Source organism: Corylus avellana, chromosome 8 (assembly GCF_965113065.1).
Source record: "Corylus avellana chromosome 8, dhCorAvel1.hap1.2, whole genome shotgun sequence".
Classification (NCBI taxonomy): domain Eukaryota; kingdom Viridiplantae; phylum Streptophyta; class Magnoliopsida; order Fagales; family Betulaceae; genus Corylus; species Corylus avellana.
The window spans coordinates 15699943-15725403 of NC_142497.1; the positions used below are offsets into that span (position 1 = coordinate 15699943).

General features: G+C 36.5%; 2 protein-coding genes across 2 annotated transcripts; one reads left to right on the forward strand and one right to left on the reverse strand.

The window, feature by feature from the left end:
• Positions 1-2444: 2444 nt before the first annotated feature.
• On the forward strand, positions 2445-6860 carry PDIL1-4 (PDI-like 1-4). Its single transcript, XM_059574918.2, has 12 exons — positions 2445-3076; positions 3491-3620; positions 4221-4386; positions 4475-4593; positions 4722-4802; positions 5328-5414; positions 5512-5586; positions 5760-5828; positions 5913-5993; positions 6081-6215; positions 6319-6375; positions 6463-6860. The coding sequence occupies exons 1-12, from the start codon at positions 2532-2534 to the stop codon at positions 6628-6630; spliced, it is 1713 nt and encodes a 570-aa protein (XP_059430901.1). The 5' UTR covers positions 2445-2531; the 3' UTR covers positions 6631-6860.
• A 4255-nt stretch (positions 6861-11115) lies between these two features.
• Positions 11116-11988, reverse strand: LOC132162995 (uncharacterized). Its single transcript, XM_059573199.2, has one exon. It carries the CDS (start codon positions 11986-11988, stop codon positions 11116-11118), a length of 873 nt encoding a protein of 290 aa, XP_059429182.2.
• Positions 11989-25461: the final 13473 nt, after the last annotated feature.

Consider the following 25461-nt stretch of genomic DNA (forward strand, 5'->3'; position numbering starts at 1 on the left):
ACAAATTAAATCATAGATATGTTTTACTATGCTTCAAAGAATTAATCAAAACCATCCCATGTATCCATTCATTGACCAAATCACAAAAGGAATCCAAATTCAATTGAAACACCAGATGTATCCGTAGAACAAATCACAAGGGATATCCAATTTTTATGAGTTAAAAGCCAAGCAATCAATCATATGAAATTATCTCAAATCATCACATGTATCCTTGAATCACAAGAGATATCCAAGAATTACTCCACACAATTGATTAGAAGTAAAACAATTGAAATATAAAACCCAATAAAATCAGAATAATAAAAACTTACATAAAAGTGATGTTGTTCTTCATCGGTGAGGCTTCATCCCCAACCTTAGTTGGGAATTTAACTCCACATAAAAATAAAATCTAAACCTAAACCTAAACCTAAAGAAAAACTAAACAAAAGAATTTTGCTCTCTGGATTGTGTGTCTTTTCTTGAATGCAAAGAAGTCTATTTATAGGCTTAGGGAAGTCCTAGAAGCCCAAGTAAACCTAGATAATTCGGAGGTCTGTCTCCTAGTTAAAATAGAAGTCTGAAATCGGAATAGGATTCGTCCAGATTTGTGTCATTTAATTGCGGGGCGATTTTGGCATAGTAACTGTACGAATTACGAAAATCCTATTTCACAACAAATTGTAGTATTTTGAGCTAGCTTTCCAATGCCGTTTGAATCACTTCAATCCGATATTTGAGCGGAGAGTTATGGTCAAAATACTAAGACATGTGCAGAATCTGAATTTGAATCCGATCCGAAATCTTATCAAATCTGAACTTTAATCTGATTTAACCTTTCCTTAGATTTGGTTAGACTTAACCACACAATCTAGGTCTTCTCAAAGTATGCTTTCTTCCAAACTTCGCATTTTTCCCTTTAAAGCTGCAGTTTTTCTTCAATGACCTACAAAACACTAAAAACACAAAACTAACACAAAATATTAAATAACGACACAGCTAAAGGATTAACTAATGTAAATAAAGGGGTCCAAATATGCAATATTTGGCACTTATCAGTCGGTTTGTTCTATGAGAATTCAAAAAAGTTCCAGTGCAAAAACGAGTTTCATGGATATCATGGAGAATGTGTTGGCAAGGAGCACTGTTGAGGAATTGCAGCTGGTAGTGATTGTGGCGAGGCAAATCTGGTTTCGGAGAAATTCAATGGTCTTTGAAGGTAACTTTAGGAGTCCACAATCAACTTTACGTGCAGCAAAGGACCAGTTGGAAGCTCATCACACAGCAGCCAGGCAAGTTGTTAAGCACCGCTCTAATTCAAGAAGGCCAGCCATCGCTCAGTGGCAGAAACCTCCTCTGGGGACTACCAAAGTTAACTGGGATGCCGCTGTCGATAGTAAAGGGCGGAGGATAGGGATTGGGGTCATTGTGAGAGACCATGAAGGTGAAGCTCTTGCCATGCTCTGTGAAACGATGGCTTTTATCAATGACCCAACTACGGCAGAGGGGTTGGCAGCAAGGAGAGGTATTGAACTTAGTCTACAGATGGACATACGGAAAATTGTACTGGAAGGCGATGCGAAACAGATTGTTCAAGCGTTGCAGTCTGAAGGGGGAGGGTGGCAACCTTATGGACTGATTATTGATGACATGAAACTACTGCTACGAGGTTTCCTGGAGTACAAGGTGAATCATATCCCGCGGGAGGCTAATGGAGAAGCTCATAAACTAGCCAAACTTGCTCTGACTCTTGGAGCGAACAGAATTTGGAGAGATGATTTTCCCCTCTAATGACTTTCACTATTATGTAATTTTGATCGATTTCCAGTATTATTAATGAAGATTTGAATACCCATTCAAAAAAAAAAAAAAAAAAAAAAAACAGATATATTGCAATTTAATCAACGGTCAAGATTGAATTTCTCAAAATCTTTCTTCATTTTCTTTTTCCTATTAAAAGCTTATAAAACTAAGTCAATTTTAAAATTTAATTTTAACTATTAATTAAACTAAAGCATACATACTATTATTAAAATAACAGCATGTATATCGTACCGAAACCAAGAAATGGCGTGTGTTAAAAAGAGCCAATACTCTTGAACAATTACGGTTTTACAGCCTGTTTATTTGCTTATTATTGGTTGTCTCTCGCGGTCACACTTTTGGTGAGTGTTGACTGGTGACAAATCACATGAATAAGAGATATATATATATTTCAGTTTTGGCCCAAAAATATAATAAAATCATAAATAAGACTTTTCTTGTTCTTGTATCTGTACCCCAAAATTTAAAAAATAAAATAAAGATAAATGATAATTTACAGCGTGTAAATCCGGTTTTAAGATTGGATTTGTTTAAATGCACGCTAACGGTTCAAGGCATAGATGGGTGACGGTTAACAGTTTCTAAACCCAAGGAAAACGGCGTCGTCAAAGCCTGGCCTTTCTTTTATTGATTCAGACTATTGACTTTCTAGTTTCCATAAACCCTACTCCTCGGTTCTTACTCTCAGATCTCACTCATTCCGTGTCACGGACTCAGTGTTCAAAATGCCGAGTCGATTCGTTCTTCTTCTCTCGCTCACCGCTCTCCTCCTCTTCTCCTCGCTCACCCTAACGCTCTCCAAAGACGTCGAAGACGACGACGAAGACCTCAGCTTCCTCGAAGAACCCGACGACAACTCCCACCACCACCTCCAATCAGATCCGGGTCATCCTGAAGATGATTTCGTCGATGATGACGATCTCGAGGACTACACCGATCTCGACGAGTCGGCGTACAAGGACGAGTACAAGGAGCCGGAAGTGGACGACAAAGACGTCGTCGTTCTGAAGGAAGGGAATTTCAGCGAGTTCGTGGAGAAGAATCAGTTCGTGATGGTGGAGTTCTATGCGCCGTGGTGTGGGCACTGCCAGGCGCTAGCGCCGGAGTACGCGGCTGCGGCGACGGAGCTCAAGGGCGAGAACGTTGCATTGGCGAAGGTGGACGCGACGGAGGAGAGCGATTTGTCTCAACAGTACGAGGTTCAGGGGTTTCCGACTGTGTATTTCTTCGTCGACGGGGTTCACAAGCCTTATACGGGGCAGAGGAACAAGTAAGTGTGTTGAATTGCGCTATAATTGAGGTCTTTTTGTTTGAGATTTCTAGTTCTGGCTCTGTTTGGTTGCTGAGAAATCCGTTGGACTAGGGGGAAATACATTTTAATTTAAAAATAATAATTCATGAATAAATCGTTCTTTTTATTTGAAAGTTTGAAAATGTCCTATTCTAGATTTAAATGAATAAATCTTTCCTCTTTTTTCTTTATTTTTATTTATTTATTTTTTTAACGTTAGTAATTGTTTTAATCAAATTCATATGATATGTAAATTATTTTTGTGAGGATGTTCCCTAGATTGAAGTGGTCTGAATATGAAGTAATAAATTTATGATAAGAAGGGGTCTTGTTGTTGTTTCTATCATCGTTGTATGTGCGAAGGGCTGCTGACTTTCTTTGTTTAAATTTCAGAGATGCTATAGTGACCTGGATTAAGAAGAAGATAGGACCTGGTGTTGTCAACATAACCACATTGGATGATGCTGAACGCATATTGACTTCCGAAAATAAAATTGTTTTGGGCTACCTCAGCTCTTTGGTGGTATGTTTTTGAATCTCTACCATATCTTAGTATTTCTGTTTTCTTGCATTTCTTGAGCTAAATTGGACTGGTGACTACATATATACAAGATCATAGTAGGCTGATGTTCTTTCCTTTTATGCGTCGCTAGTTTTGTGAAAAATGCATGTGCTTTTGAGTGTTGTAATATAGAGGGGATTAGCGTTAGTAGAAGATTTTCCTTTATGGTTATTACTTACAAATAATTCTCCAGGCCGTGAATAACAAAGTAGGAAGTTTTAGGGGAACTATTAGATTAATGCTAGATGCACAAAGAGTGGTGCAAAATCTATCTCATGAAAATCTTTTTTCAAATATGTTGTAGCTCATATGCAGGGTACTCTACACAACAAATGCATTGGGGGGGGTGGGGGGGGGGGTTGTTGTTTGATACACGTGGTGTGAAAGCTCAACTGCCATGTACACTTTATAAGAAGATTTATGGGGAACTTTTAGTACATTTGGCATTTTAATATTTATATAGCTAGAGGCTAAATTCATATTGGAAGAAGCTCCTGTAACTCTTGTGATTGGCTATTGCTGTGATTTCGTGACGAACTCTGAGCTGCCCTAATAACGTAGGGTCCTGAGAGTGAGGAGCTTGCATCTGCTTCAAAGCTTGAAGATGATGTCAATTTTTACCAAACTGTCAATCCTGACGTGGCAAAAATTTTCCATGTTGACCCTGAAGCCAAACGCCCTGCTTTGGTCCTGCTTAAGAAGGAAGCTGAGAAATTGAGCTACTTTGGTTAGTTTCTTTGTAATTATAATTTTGGTTGCAAATCTTGAATTAAATTTGTGTCGATGCATCGTTTTAACAATTTTTCATTTTTCAGATAGTCAATTTGTGAAGTCTAAAATAGCTGAGTTTGTATTCGCCAACAAGCTTCCTTTGGTTACAACTTTTACTAGGGAAAGTGCCCCTTTGATTTTTGAAAGTCCCATTAAGAAACAGGTAAGTGGGTGTGTATGCTGTGTTAATTTTGACTCTAGGTTATTGTTTTGTTTGAAGTGAAGAGTTTAACAATCTCTGATTCTCTCTCTCTCTCTCTCTCTCTCTCTCTCTCTCTCTTCTATTTTCAGCTGATGCTATTTGCCGCTTCAAATGATACAGAGAAGGTTGTCCCAGTATTTCTCGAGGCATCAAAATCTTTCAAAGGAAAGGTATGATCACATACTTTTAAGATTCTCTGCCTGAGTTTTGAGAAATAGTTGGAATGTATGCAAGGAAAGTTTTAGTGTTAACAGGGGTCTCAAAACCACTCTTTAAGGGGTTTTAATTAATTCTATTATTTGAATATGAAGAATGGTTGGAATGAATACATGGAAAGCTCACTAGCAACCAATGTGGTTCTTTTTTTATAGTATTTTCCATTTTGGAGAACAAATATAAAAATTTAAGGAATCCAGTATATGAGGCAACATGTTTTTACCATTGAGGGATTTTCCTATAAACTTTGTGGAGTTTGTGTCTTAAAAGTGAATTAAAAGAAACAATCAATTGGACGATTAAACTGGAATCAAGAGGATTGGGTGATGAAAGTCAACTTACTGATGTATGAATGATATCTAAACCTTTTTTTTTTTTTTTTTTCCTGCCAGTGATAGCCACATGCATTATTCTGAAATCAGAAATCAAATCTAAATTTCCCATGTACTTAATGTACTTCTTTTAATGGTTAATTGCAGCTTATCTTCGTGCATGTGGAAATGGATAATGAAGATGTTGGAAGGCCTGTTTCAGATTATTTTGGTGTCAGTGGCAATGATCCCAAAGTAATCTTTTCCTACCTTGTTCAATCTGTCTTTTTCTTATATTCTTCAATTCGGTAGCAGTGCAGTAGAATTGAGTTTTTTTTTTTTGTACATACAGGTTATTGCGTACACAGGAAACGACGATGCCAAGAAATTTGTACTTGATCGGGAACTGACCTTGGAGAACATTAAGGTTGGAACTCTCTCTCTCTCTCTCTCTCTCTCTCTCTCTCCCACTTATTGTATGCATATGTTACTGTACTTAGGAATAGGATTGGGTTTGCTTAAGTTGCTTTATTGTATCTTTTTAATGTGCTTGGAGGAGGCTCACTATTGGCTAAAGAATGTGAATGTTTGGTTCCTCAGGCTTTTGGGGAAGACTTCCTGGAAGACAAGTTAAAACCATTCTTCAAGTCAGATCCAATTCCTGAGACTGTAAGTTATCTTCATTTTTTTGCTGATTGATTTGTCGCCGTGGTCCTCTAATCGAACTTACATTCTGTATTCCGATTGACTCAGAATGATGGGGATGTAAAGATAGTGGTTGGGAATAACTTCGATGAAATTGTTTTGGACGAGTCAAAGGATGTTCTCCTTGAGGTATCATCAGAATCCAATTAAAAGCAAATATATAATGTCCATCTGTCTGTCTATGGGGCTAATTTTAGTCTATAACTGCAATACCAGATTTATGCTCCTTGGTGTGGGCATTGCCAAGCCCTGGAGCCAACATACAACAAACTTGCCAAACATCTACGAAGCATTGAGTCTCTCGTTATAGCAAAGATGGATGGAACAACAAATGAGCATCCTAGGGCTAAGGTAATACCAAAGTCAAATCTATGCCATTGGTTTTTTTATGAAAACTAAATACCCAAATGGAAGAGAAACTTTGTTCTGAAAATCTGTTCGACCGTTTTTGCAGTCTGACGGCTTCCCCACGCTTCTCTTCTTCCCAGCAGGAAACAAGAGCTTTGATCCAGTGAGTGGCATTCAAAAATTTATCTATTCTGCTTTTGTTGATTTCTATATAATCATATAACTATATTTGGTTCCTTTGTGTTTGCAGATCACGGTAGACACCGATCGTACAGTGGTGGCGTTTTATAAATTCCTCAAGAAAAATGCATCAATCCCTTTCAAGCTCCAGAAACCAACTCCAGCACCAAAATCTGAGAGTTCTGATGCGAAAGAGAGCCATGAGAGCAGCACCAGTGATTTGAAGGACGAGCTATGAGGATTTTAATCGCATGACAACTGATAAAAGTATCTTTTATCTGCCATCAGCGAGGTAGAAAAGAAATAGTTTTAAGACGAGGATAGAGTAAGTCCCTACCCCCAATCCCCCAAAGAAAAAAGAAAAAGAGAAAACACAAGGGTATTAAGTTTAAATTTTGCATTTGGAACATTCTACGGAAAAGTTTAATAAAAAGCCCCTACCTTTAATTTTCGGGACTACTTTGTTCAGGACTTTCTCAATTTTTTTTTTCCACGCATTATTTCTTTTTCGGAAAATGTAATCCATGCTCGTGCCGTATTACATGGGTGTCCTGGAGTAATGATATTATGAACACCGGTGTGCATGACCGGTGATGTGGCACATGCCACGTTTGACCCTTTTTCATTTTTTTTTTGGGTGCGCATTTCTTTTGGTCAAAACATAATAACCCTCTCCCAAATTTTCATTCGTGCAAATTTCCCTCCAAATCCTTCCTCCTGCGACAAGAGCTTCCTCTACAACCATCGACAGCCACAAAGAAAAGAAAACACCCCTTCCTAGCTTTTGATGAGAGAGAGAGAGTAGTAATCGGGTTAGAGAGAGAAAGAAAAACCCAAGCTAGTGAGAGAGAGTGGTGCAGTTGAATCACTGTGGCTTGGAAACTAACAAAAATTGAACTAGCGGAGTGTAAAACTAGTGAACTCAAGAATTGAGAGAAATATTTTCTTGTGAATTTTATTATAGCATATACTAATTGCTAACTACATAACAATAAGTTGTTATTTACAAATCAACTTAGCAGAAAGAATAACTACTCTTCAACAACTTAACTAATCAGTAGCAGTTCAAGACATCGGAGTGCGATCGATCGCGTGTGAAAGCGATCGATCGCACTAACAGAGAGTTTATTATTTCTTCTCTATTAGTGCGATCGATCGCATTTATTAACAGTACTTGATCGCGCTCGATCGTAGCTACAGAAACTCAAAATACTTTGAGTTCTTGATACTCCCCTTCAAGATGGATGGTGAAGATCAAGTACAGACATTTTGGACAATAGATCAATAAACAATGCAAAACCAAGAGGTTTGGTAAAGATATCTGCCAATTGATGATGAGATGGAACATGCAAAGTCTTGAGTAGCCCCAACTGAATTTTCTCACGAACCAAATGACAGTCAATCTCTATGTGCTTGGTTCGTTCATGGCAAATAGGGTTTGCAGTAATGTGGAGTGCTACCTGGCTATCACAGAAAGCAAAGCTAGTTTCTGATAAAGGGCTTGCAAAGCATCCAAAAGGGAAAACAACCATGTTAGCTCACAAGATACAGCAGCCATAAACTTGTACTCAGCTTCAGCAGATGATCTGGAAATAGTTTGTTGCTTTTTGGATCTCCAGGATATCATAGAGTCACCAATGAATACACAGAAACTTGTGATGGACCTCCTAGTGTTAGGGCAACCAGCCCAATCAGAATTAGAAAAAGCCTTAACCTTGAAATCTAAGATAGCTGGAAAAAATAGCCCTTGCCCTGGAGCAGAATTAATGTATCTTAAAATCCTATGTGATGCATCTAAATGTGGTTGGTAAGGTTTATCCATGAATTGACTCAATGTTTGAACTGAGTAAGATAAGTCTGGTCTAGTCACTATCAAGTCAAGCAATCTTCCAATAAGGCGCCTATAGCTTGTGGGATCATCTAATAGAGGACCACTACCCTTAGACAACTTCACATTTTGCTCCATTGGAAATTTAGTTGGCTTAGAAGCTAATAAACCAGAATCTTGTAACACTTCTAGGGCATATTTCCTTTGAGAGACAGAAATTCCCTTATCTGATCTAGCAATCTCTAGGCCTAAGAAAAATTTTAAAATCCCCAAATCTTTGAGATGAAATTTTTCATTGAGAAGAATAGTTAGAACCTTGATTGTTGCAGGATCATTGCTTGCAATTGCAATATCATCAACATACACCAATAAAGCAATATAAGAAGACCCTTGAACCCTAGTAAAAAGGGAATAATCTGACTTTGCTTGAGTGAAACCAAGACTAAGAATTGTGGTAGAAAGTTTAGCAAACCACTGTCTTGATGCTTGTTTAAGGCCATATAAAGACTTTGTTAATCTACACACCTTAGGCTCCCCCTTAATCCTGAAACCAGGTGGCATGGTCATGTAGACCTCTTCATCAAGATTCCCATGAAGAAACGCAATGTTCACATCCAAATGATGGAGAACCCAACCTTTGGTAGTTGCAATGGCTAATAGGGTTCTGATAGTGGTCATCTTTGCCACAGGAGAAAACGTCTCATGATAATCCAACCCTTCACTTTGAGTATAACCCTTGGCAACCAACCTTGGCTTATACCTTTCAATACTACCATCAGCATTATGTTTGATTTTGTATACCCATTTGCAACCAATGGGATGTTTATTGGCATGCAAATCAGTAACAATCCATGTCTTGTTCTCCTCAAGAGCTTCTATCTCCTTTTTCATGGCATCTCTCCATTTTGGACCAGAAACAACTTGGTGATAAAATTGTGGTTCAACTTGTGATGAAATAGACAAGCAAAAATGTTTATGATTCAATGATAAACGATCATAAGAAATAAAAGAAGACAATGAATGAGGAATACCTGGAATGGTAGAAGAATCATGAGCCATTGAATTAGACAAGAATGGAGAAGAAGCCAAGTGACAATGATAATCTTGTAGATAACATGGAGTTTGTTTCATCCTAGAAGATCTTCTAGGTTGAAGTATGGTTTGAGGAGATTGGTTGTCATTAATGATAGGATTTGAATGAGAACTATTGGAATCAAAATGCAGATCAACAGAAGCATTTACTGAATCAGAAGAGCTTGGATTTGGAGAATGTACATTATCAAAAAAACTAGAATTTGGAGATTGAATGTCATTGGTGAGAATAGAATGATCATTGTTAACCAAATCAGTATTAATAGTTGGAATGGACACATGACTAAAACAACTATATGCATTTGGATTAGTAAGGTTGGAGGCATATGGAAAAGTGGTTTCATGAAAAATGACATTTCTAGAGACAAAAACAGTTTTTGTAGAGAGATTATAAAGTTTATAACCTTTCATTGTAGACGGATAACAAATGAAGATGGATGGAGTAGCTCTAGGGTCAAACTTAGTTCTGTTTCTGGTTAAGGTAGAAGCATATGCTAAGCATCCAAAAACTCTAAGATGAGAATATGATGGGGGTTGTGAAAATAGAAGTTCATGAGGAGACTTATGTGCTAGATTAGGAGTAGGAATTCAGTTTATAAGATGTGTGGCAGTAAGAACACAATCTCGCAAAAAGATAATGGAAGATGAGCTTGAAACCTTAGAGACCTAGCTACATTTAAGAGGTGTTGACGTTTTCTTTCAACAATAGAATTCTGTTGAGGTGTCTCAACACAGCTGAGTTGATGTATGGTTCCTTGTTTAGAAAAAAAAAATCATTCAGTTTGAATTTAGAACCATTGTCAGATCTCACACATTTGATTTTGGAATTATATTGAGTTTCGACCAAATGAAGGAAAGATTGAAGAACAGTTCTAGTTTGTGACTTATTTTGTAACAGATGAACCCAAGTGAATATGCTATAATCATCCACAATAGTTAGAAAGTAACTAGAACGGTAGAACCATTTATTGATTTGGTAAAGAAAGGTCCCCACATGTCACAATGTATCAAATCAAATGGGAAAACAGAAACAGAAGAACTTGAATGAAAAAGTAACCTATGCTGTCTAGCAAGTGGATAGGTAGTACAAACATGTTTGGAATCAAAAGAAATTTCAGGTACAATACTATGCAATAGTTGCAACCTAGCAATAGAAGGATGACCTAATCTGTAATGCCACACATCAATAGAGGGTGCTGTTATTTGGGTGGAAGAAACATGTGAAAGTAAGTGAGGTGATGAAGCCAAACTCTCATGTTGCTGTAGTAAAAGAAATAATCCACCTTGCTCCTTACCCACCCCAATCGTTCTCCAATGGTGTAGATTTTGTATAAAACAAAAATCAGCAAGAAAGATAATGCAACAATGCAATTTCTTTATGAGTTTACTAGCATAAATCAAATTAAAAGTAAAAGATCGAACAAACAGAACATCAGTGAGTATAAGACTCTAAAAGTTTGACAGTACCTACATGTGTAACAGAAACAATAGAACCATTTGGTAATTTGACATGAGTGGAAACTACAGCTATTATAGAAGTGAACAATGACAAAGAACAGATCATGTGGTCTGTGGCACCTGTGTCAATGATCCAATGGTTATGTTTTGGATCATTATGAATGGAAAGGTGAATTGTGTTAGCAGAAAAAAGATAATGTTTAAAATCAAGATCAATAGTAGAAGATGAACCTGTCATCTTTGAAAAAAGATGATCCTTATTATGCACACAACTGATTGTGTTTGCAGAGGCTGGAGACATGATAGACATGGCAGAAGGACTTGGAGAATATTGTTTCAGCATGCTCACCAATTGTTGACACTGATCAAAATTAATTGGCAGTTGTGGAGAGAACTGCTGAGAAGAAGAGAAGATTCCTCCATAACAGTAGCTTCTTGAACATAATTTGCTGAATGTGGAGCAAATGCAGGCTTATTTCTTGTAAACTTGTATCCTAGAGGATAACTATGAAGCTTGTAACACTCGTCTACAATGTGTCCAGGAATTTTACAATGAGAGTATATTGGACGTTCCTTCTCGACAAAACTCTGTTTTGTAGGTTCACTAAACCTATTTCCAACTGGTGGAGTTCTTGTCATGAGTACAGCAGTCTCATGAGACAAGGAACTAAGAGATATTTCTCTCTGTTTTTCTTCTTGAACAATCAAAGAGAAAACTTTGGTTATAGAGGGAATTGGATCATGAAGAAGAATTTGGCCTCGAATCTGAGAATATGAGTCATTAAGACCCATAAGGAATTGAATTGTATATTCTTGGCCTCGAAGATCAAGAATTTGCTTTATCTTTCCACAATGACAACAATCACACAAATCCAAAGGTTTGAAATTATTCAATTCATCCCATAATGCCTTAAGACGAGTAAAATATTGACTTATAGGCATGTTGTCTTGAGTGAGAGTGGAAAGAGACCTCTGTAATTGGAAAATCCTTGGACCATTCTTCTGTGAAAACCTTTCTTTCAAATCCAACCAAATAGCTTCAGCATTGGTCGTATAGATGAGAGAAGTTGCAATCTCCTTCGAGATGGAATTCATAATCCAAGATGCAACTAGATCATTGCAATGAGTCCAAATTCTAAACTCAACACTAGCTGTGTTCATTGGTTTCTTCAAAGTACTATCTGCAACTCCAATCTTGTTCTTGGCACTGAGAGCCATGAGCATAAATCAACTCCAAGAATTGTAATTATCTTCAGATAGAGGTGTGCATACCAGCATAATGCATGCATTATCAGCATTGGTGAGAAAAAATGGACTAGTTTCAGCTGAAGAAGGGTCAGAAGAAGGAATAGAAGGAACGCCACTTGAGGGAGATGATGGAACAGACTCCATTGATGAATCTTCACAAACTCATGAAGAGCTCTAATACCATAACAAAAATAGAACTAGCAAAGTGTAAAACTAGTGAACTCAAGAATTGAGAGAAATATTTTCTTGTGAATTTTATTCAACAAATTGGTTCTTGTACATTTACAGTATATATAGCATATCCTAACTGCTAATGACATAACAATAAGTTGTTATTTACAAACCAACTTAACAAAAAGAATAACTACTCTTCAACAACTAGACTAATCAGTAGCAGCGCAGTAGCAGTTCAAGACATTGCAAGTGTGATTGATCGCTTGTGTGAAAGCGATCGATCGCACTAACAAAGAGTTTATTATTTCTTCTCTGTTAGTGCGATCGATCACACTTCTTAACAGTGCTCGATCGCAGTTATAGAAACTCAAAATACTTTGAGTTCCTGATAGAAACTATTGGTGTGCGAAGGACAGTGACTGGAGTAGTGGATCTCGACCCAACTCTGGCAAGTTTCACCAGCACGTTTGGTCCCTTTCAAATAGGAATCAGATGGGTTGGTGTTTAACTTTAGCAAAATTTCTTTGATTTTTGACTTAGTTTTGATTGTGCGGTTTTAACTTCTTGTTCTTGCCTTAGCCGATTGGTCCTTGCTGAGATTTTTGGGTTGAGCTTTGGCCACACACCCTATTTCTGTTTGTTCTTACAGGAAATGTTTGTTTAAAAACTTGTAAATTTCTAGCTGTAAAGGGAATAAACTTAGTTTGAGTTGAGCTTTTAGTTCTTTTAGCTGCAATTTGAATAACTATGACTCAAAAATTTCTCTTATTTTCCCTCGGTTTCCTGGCAACCAAATAGGAACTTACTTTTTTGTAATGGAAATTCTTTTCGTCACAATCAAAACACCATACAATGCAATGGAAGTGGGTAGCCGAAGTTCTCTCCCTGCCACTCTTTTCTGCACTTTCCTCGATTTGACTCTCTTTTGATTTTCCTCATGTATGTTTAAGATCTCTACATTTGCTTTTTCTGGAATTGGGCAGGAATTTTTGGTCCTTTAAAAGTTGAACCGAATTGGGTTTTGTACAAAATATTTGACTTATCAAGCTTTTGGATGTGGGTTTTCACCATCTCACAACACAAATTTTGAAGCTTCGATTCTTAGCTTGATACATACATATGTAAATGGCTTTTTTATATTTTGATAAAATTTTCTTTAGATTTTTCATTACCTTGAGTCTAGTTAGAACAAGAATCAATCTAAAATTGAGCCTATAGGAGTTTTCAATCCAAGTTTGGATCTTTTTGTAAATTTGGTGTGGGTTCTAGACTCTATTTTATACCCTTGAGAATCTGAGATAATTTTCATTCAGGATATTTGAAAAACGCTTAACGACTCCAAAAGCATGTTTATCACAATTTATGCGGAATTAATACTATGAAGTAATAAACAATTCAATCACCAAAATATTTAAAGCAATAAAGAGGCAGACACAAATATTTTGGTTACGAAAATGAAACCTTTTAGAAACCAATCTAAAAGTAAAACTTCTCTAGGGCAGCCAAACCAAGGAAATCACTATCAAAAGATTATTCAGAAATTACAGACACTAGAAACACTTACAACCCTTCGCAAGACCTTGGCTCTGTAAGATCGACAAGCCTACAACTTGTGTCCTTGCTTACAATCTTCTTCAATGTGATTCTCCATTACCGGACCTATCCGATAGACTTCTCAGCTGTACATTTATCAAAGGAATAACTCAAACTCTAAGAGATTCAATTTAATGCTTACCACATATGATCTCTCTTAGCACAGCCTCTAACGAACTCTCTGGGGGTGAAAATTCGTCCCTTTCTCTTCTATAATGATGTATATATATCAGTACATTAAACCCTAGACCTGGACCCACTAAAAACACGTTTTTGGGCATAATAGGTACGGGATGTTCGGACAGAGTTAGTTCCTGTCCGGACAGGGCCTTGTGAACAAAAAACATGCTTGCTGGAATTGGTGTCCGGACAGCCTAGCAGCATGTCCAGACACCCCCTGCAAAGGACATTCCGTCGGTCCTTGATCAGCAGCTTCGATCGATGAGTGTTTGTGGTCCGATTAAGTTGAAACTTTGTAGGAACGTTCATAACACTTGAATCCACATTATGAATGGTGAATATTGGATTTTGAACATTCTATATCAGTGTTTGAGCCCGTGGACAGTAGCCTCTATATTTTGGAACCGAATTAAGCCAACACAAATACTAACAATATTTGTAAGCACATTTTTTTTGGCGTTTTAAGAAATTACCTTTGATTTATCTTTGTATTTAGTTGTATGCCTGTGTTATGTTCTTTGATTTACCTATGTTGTTTCTATGATTAAAAATTGTTATCCTTGCATTACCTTTGATTTATCCCTGCATTTAGTTGTACACCTATAACATGTGCATTATTTTTACTTTTTATCAAAGATTTCAATTGCTATCCACTTAATGATTTCTTTTACCTTTTAAAAGATGGTAATTAGGTGATAGTCTGATTTTGCTTCTTGAAATGTGTCAAATTTCAGTTTTCTAAAAAAAATGCTACAATGTTATCCATGTGGTTCTTTATCATCATTAGGTGGGTGAATAGCAATTGTTTTTGTACACATCCTTAGTTGACGTGACATGTTAGGCCACATGTTAACCTCATAAAATCAGAATATATTGAGTCATGCAAATTGAATTTAAAAACAAAAATCATAAAATAAAAAATAAAAAAGATTTGTGACTCGTGTCTTTGGATTTTCTAAATCAATATGATTTGCTAAACTTACCCTCAAAACCTATCATGATTGTTTGTGCTAATAACTACCATGTTCAATGGGATGCACCCAATGACTGAAGTTGGAAGTCGTGTATGTTGGTGATTTTGTTTTGCATGCTGTAAAATTGACTTGTAGAGCTTGTAAACACGTAGTTTTTCATGTCGTAAAAATCATGACTGATTCTAACCAAAAGTATATATGTTTTATGGTTTTGCATACATGTATTCATATATAAAATTCACATTGATTTTTAGGTGAATTATGCGTTTGGTCCTCTTTATTATCTCTGAAACGCATCTTATTTGGGAGAGATTTTAAACCCAATTGTGATTGATGTTATCAAGAGTTAGGGGTGTAAAAAATATCAGTATAATCAAGTACTAATTGGTAACTAGGTTCCAACCGGTTACCGGGAATCCGATTTTAAAACAGGTTGAAAAAAATCGGTAACCGAGTACCTCGATCTGGATAGAGGTTTTGAGATTTTTATATACCCGGTTATAATCGGGTAACCGTATAATAGTAATAATAAGGGAAAACTTCATTTACCCCCTATGAACTTACGCGCCTTTTGCAAACACTCCCTAATGTTCGAAGTCTCTTACTTTGGTATATCAAACTTTTTTTTAGTTCCAAATACCCCCTACCGTTAGATATTGCAGTTAAATCAAACGGTAGAATGAGTAAAAGACCTTTATACCCCTAATTTTTTTTAAAAATTCCAAATTTACCATTATTTATAAATAAAAAAATTATTATATTAAAAAAAACAAACAAGTGACCCACCGTGATTCACCCGTCTTTTTTTTTTTTTTTTCCCTTTAATTTATAATAATGATAATAATAATAATAATAATAATAATAATAATAATAATAATAATATGACCCGTGGGTCACAATACGGGTGGGTTAGATCCACTGGTGAACCAACAGGTCAAGATTTTTTTTTTAATAAAAAATAAGGGCATTTTAGGTATTTCACACCCCTCCGGTAGGATTTAACCGAAAATCCTAAGGGAATGGGGTAACTAAAATAAAATGAAAGTTCGATACATCAAAGTAAGAGACTTTGAACATTGGGAGGGTGTTTGTAAAAGGTGTAAGCTCAGGGAGGTAATATTATTATTATTATTATTATTTATTTTTTAGGGCATTTTTAAACATTGAATTTTAACTTTCAGGCCCAAAAAGGCAAAAGTAGTGATTTTTCAATAGTTTTGGGCTTTTTTATGTTTTTTTTTTTTAACAATCACAACAAAGCTCAGCTTATTGGGACAAAAAGGATAATTATTTTGTAAAAGAATAGTTAAATTAAGCCAAATACCTAAAATAAGCCAAAAATGCCAAAATTTTAAAAAGTTCGTTACTCGGTCCAAATAACCGGGTACCAATTGGAACTGGCTTATTATTGCATAATCGGGTAATCGAGATAGGATTTTCACCCCTATCAAGAGGTATGTTGTTGCTGAAGCGGGATAGTGTCAGCTTTAGTACTCTGGTCAAGACATTTTTGTACATACTTGTTGAAACAAGTAAGCCATAGAGGCTTGCTTTCTGATTGTGACTCACCGCATTGGCAATTTGTTTATCTTTCTTGTCTAGAAATTCTATTTATTCCTTGTTTGGTCTAATAATTACTCATATTCATGTGTAGGAATTTAGTGTTATACTTGGTGGTTATGATGGAATTATGTAATAATTTTGAATTATGTCAAAGAAAATGTTATAGCTAATCTTACATTAAGATTGAGAAGAGCTCAAGCCTATTGCACTATGAAATAGTCTGATATATCAGTCTGGCTATACTATATTTTTACGGGTTAACTACTTTATTAGTACCTCGGTTTACATGTTTTTATTTTTTTCCCCCCTATATTTTCAAAATAGCCAAATCTGATACCCCTCACCTATGGGAAAATGCAAAATCGATACCTTGTTAAGTTTCCATTAGAAAAAATTAATAATTTGCCACATGTCACTCCCAAAGTATGCCATGTGTCCTAAAAATTTAAAATAATTAATAATAATAATAATAATAAAAACTATATATATATATAGGGGTGGCCAGCCACCCATTTTGGCCATTAGCCACCCCCAAGGCCGGTCTCGGGTGGCTGAACCACCCCGCCATGCCAAACCAAACCAAACCTTGACGTCCCCTTCTTCCACGCCTGAAACCAATTTGCAACGCACGCAACCCATCGCCACCCATCTTCCATGCAACCCACAATGTCTGTCCCCATGAGTATTCTTGTTTATATTGCTACGACTATAAACACTTTCTTCTTCCTATTAACAAAACTTCCCCTTTTTCTTCGCTCTTCCGGAATTGGTACAAAAATGGGTGCTTTTTTAACCTTGTTTACCTTAGTTACTAGGGGGTTTCTGGAAAGATCGATGTGGGGCACCTTTTGGTTGTGGGATGCTCGTTTAGCCTTTGTATTCATCTTGTTTCTTATTTACCTAGGTGCACTGAGTTTTCAAAAGCTTCTTGTCGAACCGGCTTATATTTCAATTCGTGCAATGGGTGAAAAGTTTGATCTCAATTTGATTTGTTCCAACTATATGGAACAAAATCTAGCAATGTCAGATGCTTTAGTTTCTGATGAAGATGATGATGATAGGTTGGCGTGGATGATGGGGTGCGATGGGGGCTGGGTTTGGTTTGGCTGGAATGATGGCCACCCCCAGACCAGCCTCAACCACCCCTAAAATGGGGTGGCCGGCCACCCCTCAAATTTTCAATTTTTTTTTTTAATTTTTTAATTTTTTTTTTTTTATAGGTTTACTTTTTCAATTATTATTTTATTATTTTTAATTTTTAGGACAAGTGTCGTGATATTAATGGAGATGACGTGGAATTCCATTAATTGGGACTGACGAAAACTTAACAATGTATCGATTTTGTATTTTCCCATAGATGAGGTATCATATTTGGCAGTTTTGAAAACATAGCGGTGGAAAAATAAAAACGTGTAAACGGATGTACTAATAAAGTAGTTAACCTTATTTTTACCTTGACCACCACGAATAATCACCTTCATAAATTTACAAAGCAACTATGATGTCCATTCCTTATCAATTTTGTTAGGCGTGTAAAGGAGGTTACTAGATTTCACTCATTGCTTCCGCTAGGCGGTTAGTAGATAGTGGTTAGTGGGCGGTTATTAACCACTCGCCTTTTCATCCCTAACTTTTGTAATATGCGTAGTCATTCTTGTAAAAAGATATGAATATATAAGTTCTGAAATGAAACATTGTTTCTAAACATGGTTCTTAGCAGGCTATTAACTAAAATTAAGGAATCAATCTTTCATGAATCAATATAATTTCTAAAGAAACCAAAAAAAGAGAGAAGAAATTTAGGTTAGCTGTTGAAATGGAGAGTGAGTTCTAGGCTACAAGAAGCAATTAAGAGGCTTTTTTGGGAGGAAATATGTTACCAATAAGAAAAATTGTTGTACCAATTGCAAATATCTGTATCAGCAATCCTGTGAATCAATGAAAGGATTAAACCTCAATCCAAATGTAATATAATCATCAACTTAAGTATATAATCAACATAAAAGAAACACAACTCACCAAATAGAATGCATGCAGTCTCGCAATTTCACTAGGAATAACAATTGAAGTTCTTAGAGTAACTAATTAGTTTCCATAACACATAAATATGTTGCATGCGAGACTTCCATAAATGCTTGGACACACAAGATTTTTTTTGAATGAATGAATGAAAATTTTATAACCACAGAAAAACAACCATACACTAGCAAGCAATGGAACACCTTTACAAATCAACCCAGCAATAACCACAACTCTAAACACAACAAACAACCCCAGAAACTAAGAGTGAAAAAGGCAAGCGATTAATAACCATCTGCTAACCGCTAACCGCTTTTAAAGGCAGTTAGTAAAAACCACTAACTACCTAGGCAGTTACAGTTAGCAATTTTAGGATTTTATTAACCGCCTAGGCGGTTAGTGGAGGTGGTTACTAGATTTTATTAACCGCCTAGGCGGTTACGGTTAGTGATTATTGGCTAAAACTACTAACCATAGCAGCCTTTTCACCCCTACCAGCAACTAAACAACTACCAAAATATAAAGATAAGAGGCCAAAAATACACTCTAACTCAACAAAGTTGTACCAAAGCATCTACCAATAGAGCCAAAACAACAAGCTTCTTAAATCAAAATATTAGGAGCTAACCTGTAACTCTTACAGATCTCACCTATTGAGGTAAGATTAACTATACTACCCTTACCTCTAATACGACTTCTAATTTCCAAAATAATACCCTGCAAGAGCCTCTTCTTTAACAATTGCTGGCTTCTAATGACGATAGCATTCCTCACAAGTTTGATAAATCACCAATTTGGTTTAAAATATAGAAATGAAAGCCATTAGTAACACAAAAGCGGCATATTTACACAGACACAATAAATGATCGAAATCACATGAATTTACAAAGGACCAATGACAAAAATCACATGAATTTGACAAAAATGATAATCATTTTTACTTTGAATGTACATATATGCCAAGGAACCATGAACAATATGGCGTGAGTTAAACTACAATTTATTTCATAGTGACATTCTTATTCATACCATGAAAATAGTACAAAAATACTAAGTAATAAATTAGAAAGAACAAAACCACAAATTGAGAATTTAGTGTTTACACAGAATCTGCCATCCTCATCAAGAATTTACAAATTTTTCCAATGGATTCATCATTTGGACTATAAATTTCCATGGTAATGTCATAACCAAAAAATACAGTGATTACATTATCTCCAAACACAAATTACTTCAAAAGAACCATAAACAGTCTAGGGATTTTTCAGTTTTTTCACAACTTAGGACAACAACAAATTCAATCACATAATCGAAAAGAAAGAAAAAAAAAATCAGCATTCTTATAATCACAGAGTAACACCGAATCAAATATTACTAAACCCAAAACCATTCTCAATAGACATAGAGGCCTTCCACATCTTCCGCTATCGTCCCTATTGTGCATACACTTGTGAGAGTTCTATCCCACACTGAAAAAATGTAAAGAATAAGAGTATTTAATATACATAAGTGGACCCAAGCTCATTAGCTTACGCTTTTGGGTTAGAAGTGATATCATAATATGTATATTAATGTACTCTTGTCTAACCTACCTTGGTGCTTCTCTACCCAACCATTGGTATCAGTGCTTATGGTTAGCTTCCGCTACTATTGATATGAATGTCTTGGTTTGACGCATTTGGTCTGACTCCGATAAAAACAGCGTCGTTTCTCTTGGAGTACGCGTGACACTCTTGTGTGTGGGAGAATTTGGTCAATGTGGAAGAGACTCACAAGTGATGGGAGATTTGTTGTGCATATAGTTGTGAGGATTGTGTCCTACATTGAAAAAAATAAAGAACAAGAGTACTTAATATACATAAGTGGACCCAAGCTCATTAGCTTAGGCTTTTAGGTTAGAAGTGGTGCCCTAATATATATATATATATATATATATATATTAATGTACTCTTGTGTAACCGCCTTTGGTGCTTCTCTTCCCAACAATTGGTATCAGATCTCATGGTTAGCTTCCGTTGCTACTAATATGAATGTCTTGGTTTGACATGTTTGGTCTGACTACGGTAAAAAGAGTGTCGTTTCTCTTGGAGTACGCATGACACTCTTGTGTGTGGGAGAGTTTGGTCAATGTGGAAGAGACTCACAAGTGAGGGGAGATTTGTTGTACATGCACTTGTGAGATTTGTGTCCCACATTGAGAAAGTATAAAGAATAAGTGTGGTTAATATACGTAAGTGGACCCAAGCCCATTAGCTTAAGCTTTTGGGCTAGAAGTGGTATCCTAGTATGTATATTAACTTACTCTTGTTTGACTCCCTTATTGCTTATCTTCCGACATAATTGGTATTGAAGCCCATGGTTTGCTTCTGTTCAGCTGATATGAGTGTCTTGGTTTGACATGTTTGGTTTGACTCCGGTAAAAAGAGTGGTTTCTCTTGGAGTATGCATAACACTCTTGTGTGTGGGAGAGTTTCGTCAATGTAGAAGAGACTCACAAGTGAGGGGAGATTTGTTGTGCTTACACTTGTGAGGATTGTGCCCCACATTGAAGAAATATAAAGAACAAGAGTACTTAATATACATAAGTGGATCCAAATTGGAGAAAAACTAAAAGCTTCGTAGTCCATATTTATTTCTTCTCTCTTTTGAAGCCGCAGGAGGCATAGGGAAGAAAGATAATTTTTCTTCTTTTGTTGTTAATTCTCGTTTGTGTGAGAGTGAGATTTGGGTGTATTGGAGCTTTGAGTGATTTTCTCCCTATTATCTTTTTTACTTCAACTTTTGATAGTAAATTTCCTCCGAGTCGTCTCCGCAAGTGGATGTAGGCTTGTTAAGTCGAACCACTTAAATCTTGATGTCTTATGTAATTGATTTATTTTCGATTCTGCTCTTTTCTGTTTCTTTGAGATCCTGTATTTAATTCCGAGCACAACAAGTGGTATCAGAGCTCATGGTTAGCTTCCGCTGCTACTGACATGAGTGTCTTGGTTTGATGCGTTTGGTTTGACTCCGGTAAAAAGTGCATTGTTTCTATTAGTACACATGACACTCGTATATGGGAGAGTTTGGTGAATGTGAAAGAGACTCACAAGTGATGGGAGATTTGTTGTACATGCACTTGTGACATTTGTGACCCACATTGAGAAAGTATAAAGAATATGAGTGGTTAATATTCGTAAGTGTACCCAAGACCATTAGCTTAAGCTTTTGGGCTAGAAGTGGTGCCCTAGTATGTATATTAACTTACTCTTCTTTGACTCTCTTGGTGCTTATTTCCCCAACAATTAGTATCGGTGCCCATGGTTTGCTACCGTTCAGCTGATATGAGTGTCTTCGTTTGACACGTTTGGTTTGACTCCGATAAAGAGAGTGGTTTCTCTTGGAGTACGCATAACACTCTTGTGTGTGGGGGAGTTTGGTCAATGTAGAAGAGACTCACAAGTGAGGGGAGATTTGTTTTACATACACTTGTGAGGATTGTGCCCCACATTGAAGAAATATAAAGAACAAGAGTACTTAATATACATAAGTGGACCCAAATTGGAGAAAAACTAAAAGCTTCGTAGTCCATATTTATTTCTTCTCTCTTTTGAAGCCACAGGAGGCATAAGGAAGAAAGATAATTTTTCTTCTTTTGTTGTTAATTCTCTTCTGTGTGAGAGTGAGATTTGAGAGTATTGGGGATTTTAGTGATTTTCTCCCTACTATCTTTTGTATTTCATCTTTTGATAGTGAATTTCCTCCGGGTCGTCTCCGCTAGTGGATGTAGGCTTGTTAAGCCTATCCACTTAAATCTTAGTGTCTTGTGTAATTTATTTATTTTCTATTATGCTCTTTTATGCTTCTTTGGGATCATGTATTTAATTCCGAGCAAAACAAGTGGTATCAGAGTTCATGGTTAGCTTTCGCTGTTGTTGATATGAGTGTCTGGGTTTGACGTGTTTGGTTTGACTTCCATAAAAAGAGCATCATTTCTCTTGGAGTACGCGTGACACTCTTGTGTGTGGGAGATTTTGGTCAATGTGGAAGAGACTCAAAAGTAAGGGGAGATTTGTTGTACATGCACTTGTGAGATTTGTGTCCTACATTGAGAAAGTATAAAGAATAAGAGTGGTTAATATACGTAAGTGGACCCAAGCTCATTAGCTTAAGCTTTTGGGCTAGAAGTGGTGTCCTAGTATGTATATTAACTTACTCTTGTTTAACTCCCTCGGTGCTTATCTCCCTAACAATTAGTATCAGAGCCGCCCGTGGTTTGCTACCATTAAGCTAATATGAGTGTTTTGGTTTGACACGTTTGGTTTGACTTCGGTAAAAAGAGTGGTTTCTCTTAGAGTACGCATAACACTCTTGTGTGTGGGGGAGTTTGATGAATGTGGAAGAGACTCACAAGTGAGGGGAGATTTGTTGTGCATACACTTGTGAGGAATGTGCCCCACATTGAAGAAATATAAAGAACAAAAGTACTTAATATACATAAGTGGACCCAAATTGGAGAAAAACTAAAAGCTTTGAAGTCCGTATTTATTTATTCTCACTTTTGTAGCCGTAGGATGCATAGGGAAGAAAGATAATTTTTCTTCTTTTGTTGTTAATTCCCTTTTGTGTGAGAATGAGATTTGGGTGTATTGGGGCTTTGAATGATTTTCTCCTTACTATCTTTTGTACTTCATCTTTTGATAATTAATTTCCTTGGGTCGTCTCCGCTAGTGGATGTTGGCTTGTTAAGCTGAACCTCTTAAATCTTTGTGTCTTGTGTAATTGGTTTATTTTCTATTATGCTCTTTTCTAATTCTTTGTAATCCAGTATTTAATTCCGAGCACAACAAGTCGTATGAGAACTCATGGTTAGCTTCCGCTTCTACTGATATATGTGTCTTGGTTTGACGTGTTTGGTTTGACTTTGGTAAAAATAGTCTCGTTTCTCTTGGAGTACGTGTGACACTCTTGTGTGTAAGAGGGTTTGATCAATGTGGAAGAAACTCACAAGTGATGGGAGATTTGTTGTACATGCACTTGTGAGATTTGTGTCCCAAATTGAGAAAATATAAATAATAAGAGTGATTAATATACGTAAGTGGACCCAAGTGCATTAGCTTAAGCTTTTGGGCTAGAAGTAGTGTCCTAATATGTATATTAACTTACTCTTGTTTGACTCCCTAGGTGCTTATCTCCCCAACAATTAGTATCAGAGCCCATAGTTTGCTTCCATTCAGCTAATATGAGTGTCTTTACACATTTGGTTTGACTTTGGTAAAAAGAATGGTTTCTCTTAGAGTACACATCACACTCTTGTGTGTGGGGGAGTTTGATGAATGTGGAAGAGACTCACAAGTGATGGGAGATTTGTTGTGTATACATTTGTAAGGGTTGTGTCCCACATTGAAAAAATATAAAGAACAAAAGTTCTTAATATACATAAGTGGACCTAAGCCCATTAGCTTATGCGTTTAGGCTAGAAGTGGTATCCTAATATTTATATTAATTTACTCTTGTTTAACTCCATTTTTGTTTCTCTCCCCAACAATACCCTATATTTCTCACCCTTCTTTAGATCTGTTGCAAATTAGAGCAGAAAAATCTCATGGGGGAGAACTAGAACCCCCGGGAATTGATGGACGATTTTGTTGGCGCCGGTAATGGTGAGGAGATGTACGGTGGGAGGAGGGAGTCACGCCAATGTTGGTAGGGGAGAAAATGGACTGGGCTAGAAAAAGGGGGAAATGCAATGTTATTTTCAAGGGAAAGGGTTTGGGGTCATCGGCGGCAGTGACGGTGGGGAGAGGAGATCATGCCACCAGTTCTGGTGGGGGGTCACGACGCCGATGTGCAGGAGGGAGGAGAAAGGGGGTAGAGGGAGAATGGGTTTTGGAAGGGGGAAATGAAGTGCGTTTGGGATTACGATTTCGTAAGAACAATCTGCCTTTTTAAAATATATCACAAAATGTAAGACTTTTGGCATTATGATTTAAAAAGCACTTAATCTAAACTAGGAACAAAAATTTGCAATTTTTATAAGCAGGTTAGGAGATGCTTATTTGAAAGACGCGAATTTAAATCAAAATCACGATTTTGCATAATAGATATTTGATAAAAAAAATATTTGTTAACATGTTTTACTAAACTCCTTTACGATTTTAAAAACGTAATTTTTTAAAAACGCAATTTTTAAAATTGCATTTATTAAAATCGCAATCCCAAATGGACCCGAAATGAACGGGAGGGGATGGGTTTTGTCTTCATGCAGAATTTTTGACTTTTTTTTCCATTTTTTTTAGAAAAAAATCTGGGGCAAACGTGGCATGTGCCACATCACCAGGGTGCGTATTGTTCAAGCACGCCGGTGTTCCTTGTATCACTATTCTTCCTGAAGAAAAATATTGTCATTGACTAACACTATTGCAGCTTGTAAGTGGGGTGGGAATTGTCAGGCCTTACGCAGTTAGCAATTAGATTGAAAAACGAAGTTTGAGATAGATAATTGTTATAATCAGTTTCTGTTGAGGCAATGTGTTCCTCTAAGACTAACCTATTTAGTTATATACCTATGACTGAACACGAACGTGAATTGTCACCTTTAAGCTTAAATTTAATCTTTATTCCTAATCATGTGTACTTAGGAACCATCTCTTTAATCATGTGCTTGAAGCTGAAAAGACAAACTTACTGTTTTTAATATGGTAGAGGCAAATTTGCTGTCCTCAAAGTATAAATTAATTGATTTAAGAAATTAAATAACATGAAGATTTCCTAATTTGTAGGATATGACGTAGGCATTGAAGATTTTATTATTTTGAATATATTATTTGTGGGTGAATAAATCACAACCTGGACTGAGAATACATATAATGCACATTTCATTGCAGTGATTGGAGCAGTCCTAAACGTGCCAAGTATAAATATCATTCGGACTAGAGAGCAGCAACTGTATACCCTCCCA

Bases quoted from the DNA above. Each gene is read 5' to 3' on its own strand.
- PDIL1-4 (XM_059574918.2), top strand. From the start codon at position 2,532: ATGCCGAGTCGATTCGTTCTTCTTCTCTCGCTCACCGCTCTCCTCCTC. The intron at 3,077-3,490 runs GTAAGTGTGTTG...TTTAAATTTCAG, and splicing joins TATACGGGGCAGAGGAACAA to AGATGCTATAGTGACCTGGA. The intron at 6,216-6,318 runs GTAATACCAAAG...CCGTTTTTGCAG, and splicing joins ATGAGCATCCTAGGGCTAAG to TCTGACGGCTTCCCCACGCT.
- LOC132162995 (XM_059573199.2), bottom strand. From the start codon at position 11,988: ATGGCTCTCAGTGCCAAGAACAAGATTGGAGTTGCAGATAGTACTTTG.